This window comes from Pyrgilauda ruficollis, unplaced genomic scaffold (genome assembly GCF_017590135.1).
Source record: "Pyrgilauda ruficollis isolate IOZ18807 unplaced genomic scaffold, ASM1759013v1 scaffold39, whole genome shotgun sequence".
Lineage (NCBI taxonomy): Eukaryota > Metazoa > Chordata > Aves > Passeriformes > Passeridae > Pyrgilauda > Pyrgilauda ruficollis.
In genome coordinates, this window is record NW_024525378.1 from 3,907,091 (window position 1) to 3,914,856 (window position 7,766).

Genomic DNA, 7,766 nt, shown 5'->3' on the forward strand with positions numbered 1-7,766 from the left:
GCAGAACCAGATACACTCTCTCCCCTTCAAACGAAGGGCAAACAGTTATGTCCTCACCTTTCACACGTGCCAGCTTGGGTAGTTCTCCAGCTCACACTGATTACCATTCCAGGCACTAGAGGCTTCTTTTAAACAGGTATCAAGAGCAGCTACTTAATTCAGGGCTGACAATCTTGCTTCCAAGAGTGAGGGTTGTAATGCTGAGTATCATAGTATCTTTGTATTTCCATTTGTGAATCTAGCTACAGATACCGGACTATGAACCAATTAGGAGTGTCACACAGTGACAAAAGACAAACACCTAGGATAATTAATCACCCACTAAACAATTACAACCCATTCAGTGTTGAAAAAAATACATATCTACCCAGTACAAACCAAACCTATCTACAGCCAAACACCAATTCTAAGCATGCAAGAAGTCTGCCAGACATGAAAACTAAATTCAGTACAAAGCAGATATTGTAACACCATCTAGTTCTCAAATACTTGACAAGCTGGGTTTCAAAAATGTACGGACTGGACTTTCCATAGTTAAGATAAACACAAATCTGGGCTTTCTAAATATATTGTTTATTTATAGTTGAACGTTAACATCTGAACAGAAATCTCCAAGCACACAGGGATAACCATTCAGTGATGTTTCTGTTTAAACTGAAGTCCACAGTAGCCACATGTTCCGGTCTTTGTCTCTTTGTCCTGTAAAAATATAAAAATACAAAGCTGCTAGTTTCACTTTATAAAACTTTAAGAAATTACAACTTTTCTCTTATTTATTTGTGCCACCTTAAAACAAATCAATATTGCTGAAGTACAGAGTTTAGTCTTTTTTTGAACACTGGAAGCAGAGATTCTTCAAGAGTGTGGCACACATCAAAACAATCAACATAAAAAGATCAGGAGTGTGCTACAGAAGTTAAGGCTGAAGTCCTTCCTAAGTGTTACAAATCAGAACCTCGAAACATTTGACTGTGGATAATGTAAAATGAATTATTACAAAATTCTTACTTTGTTCAAAACAGAAATGCTTATGATTCTAGTTAGGAGTCATAACAACACTTACACTTAAGGACACCAGCCCTTCCCCATGATTCTTTTGGGCATTAGGAAATGTCAAAGTTTAGGTGAGCAGACAAAGATTCTAAAACATCTGCAATCAGGCTCTACCTGAAAATAGGACCTAAATAACAGCTGCATCAACTCAGGTCATAGGACAGTAGCCTCAGTATTTTTACTCTCTAGAACAAGAATACACTGGAAATTATCACTACTGTTAACAGGAGGATAAGACAACATTTATTCTTCATTCTCTGGCCATGACTGAAATATTCAGTCTTCAGAACTACCAAGAATCCCAAAGATTAAAAGAGGGGTTGGTTTGTTTGGTTTTCTTCATTCTTTTCCCCTTGAACTAGCAGGACTGAAAATAAACTGCATATTCCTGAAAATACTGCAAATGTATGGTCAAACTACATGGTGGCATTTAAATAATTAGAGTTTCAAAATGCAGCAAGGATGTTAATTTTTGCTCTCAGTGGTTACTCTTACTACTTCACCTGATTTCCTTTTTAAAAAATACTGTCCTGCTAAACAAACCAAAATTTCAAAAAGGCATTTCTATAACTTCAAATAGAAGCCATCTAATTCTTCTGATTTTTATCAGGCATCAAATAAAATGAGCACCTCAGGTGGTTACTCCTTTTATTTTGTTAAACTAGCATTCCAAAAACCAGATGATCTTACAAAAAAGAATGCATAGGCAAAACATGCTATATGCAGAATAATGACATTACCAAGTTTATGTATACTTTGGGATGTCCCAAAGCTCCACCACCACCATCACACGATATCACTCTGCTTTCAACTTGACTCACAGGCTGCTCTGCTATCAAATCAATTGCAAAATTCTTGTTCACCTGTAAGAGAAAGAGGGAAACTCTGAGATATCATCCCCACTCAAACAGAAAGCAATTGCTATTTGCTGTCTCCTCAGGCAGTTCCACTACAGCCATTATGAGAAATTCCTGCTTAGGCTTCCTCCCAACTCCTGCACCATCTCTAAGGCTCTGCTATAAGAGAGATCAAGGAACTATACACTGAACTCTGCAAAAGTAATCCCTTTCCCCTGATATACAGGCCACATCAGTGCTCAGGCTTCAGCAGACTCAGCACAGAGGTGACTGGAAACAAGCAGACAAGAACAGAAATATTTAACCATATTCTGCTTTAGTGACTACTTGATAAAACTGCAGAAGAATCTCTGCTGATAAACTCAAAAATAATAGTGAGACAAGTAAGGTCAGGCATGAGATAAAACAACTGCTGGTAATTTAGAGTCTCTAGCCATGTACCTTATTCTATCAAGGTACAGGAATCTCATGAAAACATGAATGTGGTGCATAACAACAGTCAGAAAGACAAACTGTTTAGCATCAGAAAAAAGGAAAAATCTCTAAATGCCACTACTCCACGCTGTAAATCCATAATACACACTTCCTGAATATGCACATCACTGACAAGTAGGGCTTCTTCCTAGAGCACACCTGCATGGCCTGGAAAACATATCCATGTCTGGACAGGCTGGTGACACAGCAGCTTGTCCCTCAGCAGGACCTACAGCAACCTGACACTCTCCAAGTGTGCACTGAGCAGAAAACTACTGCTACAACTCATTGCAAAATATTCCAGGAGGAGCCACCTTTTTCAAAGGCCATGATATACATGCAGGAATATCAAATAACATGCACGCCCAAAGGACGCAGTATGCACTGCTCTGTGTATAAACATGCTGATATTGGAATAAAGATGAGATTCTTAGGAAAAAGACAGCTATGTGTTCATTACATAAATCCCTAGGAACTACAATAGTGTTTTTATATACAATACTAGTACATAACACTTTAGCATCTTCCACCAAGCCTCCCATTAAGTCTCCCCCAAAATCTCCATGTTTTTGTTACAGTAATGGCAGTCAGTTTTGCCAACTAAGAATTTGTCCTTACCAAAAGAAGATGACAGCTAAAAAAAGTTAGCAAAAAAATTAGGTTCCGGTATTGAAAGAAATTGGCAACATCAAGAGCCCCACTATCTGGGGCTGCATTCACAAGTCATGTAATTTTTGCCAAACAGCAAGAACTTTTTCTGCTGTTTTTAATAACACTCAAAATTGTGCATCCTTCATTTTGTGCTAAAGGAGGAGGGAGATAAAACCATTATACATCTTTGCTTCAAGATTAGAAGCAAGAACTCCACTCATCCCAACACTTCTTAACCACAAAAGGTACTTGTAGGGAAAGAGAGAAACAAAGTCCTCTCATCCACCGTATAGCTAAGACTTGTCTGCAGTTCAGCCTACTAAACAAGACAGCCTAGGAATTCACCAGGAAAACACACCACAAAAAAAACCAAGCCCATGTGGTTGCAGTTACAACATAACCCTTCAACTAAAGCACGGCAGTACTCATCAGGAAGAGGCTGATTCCCTCAGCACCTCCAGATGTGCCTTGCTCCAAGGATAAATCAATGGGCTATTTTTTTCCTGACAGAGGGCCAGTTTAACTATTTTGTTTCTGCTTCTTCCCACCTATCCACCTGTGCCAGTCCATGATACGGGAAACCAAAGAGATGAAACCAAACTTGGATTTGGTCTCAGTCCAAAGATGTAGAGGGAAGGCAGGAGAAAATATTTAAAACAGACGAGCACTGAGGTGAGTCCTCCCCAGACCTTCAGCTGCTGCACCAGCCCAAAAGAAAGAGCAGAGCTGAAGTGGGAATGGCAGTGTTGAAATAGGTCCTGCTCTACCTTAGGGATTATAGAAGGGCAGGATGACCTTAGGGATTACAGAGGGGCAGGATGACCTGCTTGGACTGTGGCAGATGCAGTTTAGCTGTTGCCATGATCTGTTTTCTCACAGCTTCCTGCTTTAGGCCTTTGCCAGAAGCACTAATCCCCAGTTCTCCACAGAGAGCCAATGATTTTAGCTAAAAACACATGGATGTCACTAACAACTAGGCTGGCAGAACCGTGGGGACAACAAGCACATACTCTAGGCCATGCCCCTGGGCCTCGCCGCCTGAAGTGCACAGGCTCAGACACCCAGACTGTGGGGGAGTCCAGAGGCTGTGTCCCCCCAGAGAGCAAAGCTGGAATGGGCCTATCCCAAGCAGGACTCAACCACCTGGACCTACTGAAGGCAAAGGGAAGAAGCAACCAAGAAAGAACAGTCACCAGGAGAGCTTCTTCTTCAGAAACATGACAACATTCAGACTACAGACACAGGTGTCAACCCTAATATTGGCAGCTGAAACACACTGTGGGATAACGGCAAAGCCCCTAGAGAGAGATCCTATTAATAGGCACAGATAGCTTAAAGTATTTAACACGTAAACTTTGTCCCAATTTCACCATTAAAACTTAGCATTAAACTTTGCTCAGCAGACACAGAGCTTGGCTTTTGCTGGAGAAGGAAGAACTGGGCTGAACTGAAAACCTTGGATGTTCCACACTACATAGAAAATTACCTGATGGCAAAGGCATATTAGAGGGATTGCTGCACTGCCCCGTGGAGAATCAGGCTTAAGGAGCATTTCCTACAAAGTTACACAAGTAGCCGATACTTTTATTCGTTTCATCACTCTTTCAGCAAATGCTTCTCAGGCTCATAAAAAAACGTAATTTGGGTAAAGATCAGAATTTTAACTACACAGAAGCAAACTAAGCTTCAAAACAGATGCAAAAAGGTATCTAAACAGATGACCAATTCAGCAGAGTATTTAATGATGTAGTTTTTCTGAATACAAATGTGCTAAAAGCACACTAACAACTTCTTAAAACACATGTTTAAAACAAAAGCTGTTCCAAGTTTAAGATGTTCAAATGCCTACAACTCTTAACACCCTAAGTGCAAGCACTTAACAAATGTAGAGCAAGTCTTGAGTTTTTCAAGTTTACCAAAAGCAGGGAAGTAAGACAGAAGCAACTATAAGCTGCCTTAAAAAAATTTTTCACCATAGTGAAAAAAAAACTCCACTGAAACCCAAATCCAAACCAATTTGGTTTGGGTAGGGTTTGTTTGTTTGTTAGGAATTTTTTTTTTTTTTTTGCTCATTGGTTAGTTGGTTTAGGTTGTGGGGTTTGGGTTTATTTGGTTTCTTGCTTGTTGGGGGTTTTTGGGCTTTTTTTGTTTGCGGTTTTTTAATGACAATGAGGTTGAAGACACTACTACTAGGTAAAGAAAAAAAACCCTCAAATACCCCATCTCCCATGAAAAATGGTAGAATGAGTTACCTCCTTTTGTCGTCCAACAAATCTAATTCTTCTATAATCCTTCTCGTCATATACCTAGGGTGTAAAATAAACTTGATCTTATTTACAGAGCAACAACTATAAACACAGAACACAAAGACTGAGAAAATAAGTAGCTTGAACTGTATACTTAGTTTCAAATATTATCACCTTACAAGCACGTAGTATACAGAAAAACTAGCTTCCAAAATTGTACATTGGAAAGTACAACAGACAAGGAAACTGGTTGTGTCGGGGCTGGCATGAAAGCCAGGAAACAGAAGAGCCTGATCACAGAGGTGAACACAAATGTACCATTTATAATGTCGTTCCTTGATCGCACCTAGATGGTGAACTAAACTGAGAAATTCAGGTTTCATATTTATTTCTGTTCCGCTAAGTAACCACAGAGTGAGCTTTCCCAAGTTAGCTGCACCCACCATCCTCTCTCCCATCCCAAGGCTCCACACGAGCCTCAGCTTCTCCACTGGAAAAGAGGTAACCTGGAGTTACACGGCACTGACAAATGGTGCCCTCCTCCACCTGTCAACTCTTGGGCTGGGTCACAGGTCGGATTCGGACCGGGACGCTCGGTAATGGCCAATGACCCTCATCCTGATTAACAGGGGATTTTTAGGCTGTTGTTTTTTGGGTTGTTTTTTTTTTATTTTTTTTTTCCCGAAACAGCACGTACCTCCTGCGTACGGATCGCCCAGGAGCATGAATTTCCACTGTACGCGCTGAACGGGGATAAATTAGGTTGGAAAAGCCCTCTAACACCATCGGCCAACCAGTGACCGAACGCCACCATGTCAAGCAGGCCGTGGCACCAAGCGCCACACCCAGCCATTTCCTGAGCACCTCCCGGGACGGGCGCTGCACCGCCTCCCTGGGCGGCCTGTTCCAGCACCTAACCACCGTTTACGGCAAGAAATTCCGCCCGATGCCCAGCCTAAGCCTCCCCGTTACGTTACATCACATCACACCAGCGCGCTGCTCGCGGCTCGGAGCATTTCCCCGCAGGCGCCGGCGGGACGCGCCCGCCGCCCTCCCCGAGCAGCGGAGGGGCGGCAGCAGCGGGCCCCGCGCGCTCACCTGCCCCGTGTGCGTCACCAGCTCGCCGGTGTCGGAGGCCCGCACACCGTAGGGCCGGGCAGCGGCGGCGGCAGCCAGCCCCGGGCGGGACAGCAGCGGGCGGCTCCGCGGCAGGAGCCAGCGGAAGGTCGCAGTGGGCGCCGCCATCTTCGCGCCGCCCACGTGACTCCCGGTTAGGCGGGCGCGGGCCTCGCCCCGCCCCGGTTCCTGCGCGCGCTTCCGGCGGCGGGGGGACACGCGGCGGCGGGCGGGGCGCGGTGCCTGTCGCGGGGTGAGCGGGCAGCGCCGTCCTCGTCGGTGGGGGCGGTGGGCGGTGTGGAGGTAGCGGCGGGAGAGGAGGAGGGGAGCGGGAGCGGTGCGTGTGTCCTGACCGGCGCGCTGTCCCCGCAGGGTGCCGAGCATGCTGTCCCTCCTGGTCAGGGCCGCCGCCACGGCCGCCCCGCTGCGCTCGCTGTGCCGCTCGTCCCTGTGCTCGCTGGCCCCGTGGGGACGGGTGGCGGGGCTGCCCGCAGCGTGTGCCAGCTGGGCCCCGCCGCCGTGGCGGGCGCCCCGCGGGCTGCTGGCCGTGCCGCCGCCGCCCGGGCCGCCGCTGCCGGCCGGGCTGAAGACGAAGACGGCGCTGAGGAGGCGCTGCAAGGACTGCTACATCGTCCGGCGGCGCGGGCGGCTCTACGTGTGCTGCAAGAGCAACCCCCGGCACAAGCAGCGCAAGGGGTAGCGCCGGCCGGGACCCCGCAGGGCACAGAGCTGGCGCCGTGTTCGGCGGCCGGGCACGGAGCCCCCCGGTCACCGGGAGCTGGCAGCTGGGGACCCGAGTCGCGAAATCGTGTGCGTGACAATGTTTCATCTTTGGAGCACCTAGAGCGAGGTGCGATCTTGACGGCCCTTGCCGGAATTTCAGGCCTTGGATGCGGACGGAGAACTGAAGTGGGAAACAGCAGGCTTCAGGATCTCCTGTCGTCTTAAACGTGAAGCCTTAAAATCACCGCGCTGTTAAATTAGGAAGGGTGAAGCTGAATCACTGGACTCTGAGGTGTATTTGGGTTTAATTAAGCAAAATGAAAATAAACTCCCAAAATGAAAATAAACTCCATTGATTTCATTACTACAACACTGCGGGTTTTTTCTTAAACACCCTTCCCCCACCCAGGATGTTGATAACAGAACCGATAGTTTCAAACTCAGGTGTGCAGTTTCAGATTCCATCTCACTTGCTGTAAGATTCTGCAAAGCTTTAGGGCTCACTCTCGTCAATTGGTGAGGCTTAAGAATATTTTTCTTTTCTTGTGTCCCTTGAAAGAATTCTCTCCTAACAGGTATGGAGAGAATGACTGAGAGCAGTAATCTTAGAGGTCATATAGCCAAGCTTAACGTTGAATGCCAACTA

The 7,766-nt window shown here is 45.8% G+C and overlaps 2 protein-coding genes across 3 annotated transcripts; one reads left to right on the forward strand and one right to left on the reverse strand.

Annotated features, from left to right (window-relative positions):
* Positions 1 to 552: 552 nt before the first annotated feature.
* Positions 553 to 6,564, reverse strand: NDUFS6 (NADH:ubiquinone oxidoreductase subunit S6). Its single transcript, XM_041476642.1, has 4 exons — positions 6,380 to 6,564; positions 5,288 to 5,341; positions 1,794 to 1,916; positions 553 to 699 (listed from the first exon to the last, which is right to left on the reverse strand). Exons 1-4 carry the CDS (start codon positions 6,524 to 6,526, stop codon positions 634 to 636), a joined length of 390 nt encoding a protein of 129 aa, XP_041332576.1. The 5' UTR covers positions 6,527 to 6,564; the 3' UTR covers positions 553 to 633.
* Positions 6,526 to 7,471, forward strand: MRPL36 (mitochondrial ribosomal protein L36). Of its 2 annotated transcripts, none has more exons than XM_041476643.1 (2): positions 6,526 to 6,650; positions 6,770 to 7,471. In XM_041476643.1, exon 2 carries the CDS (start codon positions 6,780 to 6,782, stop codon positions 7,095 to 7,097), a length of 318 nt encoding a protein of 105 aa, XP_041332577.1. In that variant the 5' UTR covers positions 6,526 to 6,650; positions 6,770 to 6,779; the 3' UTR covers positions 7,098 to 7,471. The 2 variants fall into 2 exon arrangements, with proteins under 2 accessions (XP_041332577.1, XP_041332578.1); XM_041476644.1 differs by having other exon boundaries at positions 6,615 to 6,700.
* The last annotated feature ends 295 nt before the right edge of the window (positions 7,472 to 7,766 follow it).

Coding starts and splice junctions, on each gene's coding strand:
- NDUFS6 (XM_041476642.1), bottom strand. CDS start 6,526: ATGGCGGCGCCCACTGCGACCTTCCGCTGGCTCCTGCCGCGGAGCCGC. Junction 1,917..5,287: donor TTGTTGGACGACAAAAGGAG/GTAACTCATTCT, acceptor TTTCTCTTACAG/GTGAACAAGAATTTTGCAAT. Junction 700..1,793: donor CCAAAGTATACATAAACTTG/GTAATGTCATTA, acceptor ATATTTTTACAG/GACAAAGAGACAAAGACCGG.
- MRPL36 (XM_041476643.1), top strand. CDS start 6,780: ATGCTGTCCCTCCTGGTCAGGGCCGCCGCCACGGCCGCCCCGCTGCGC.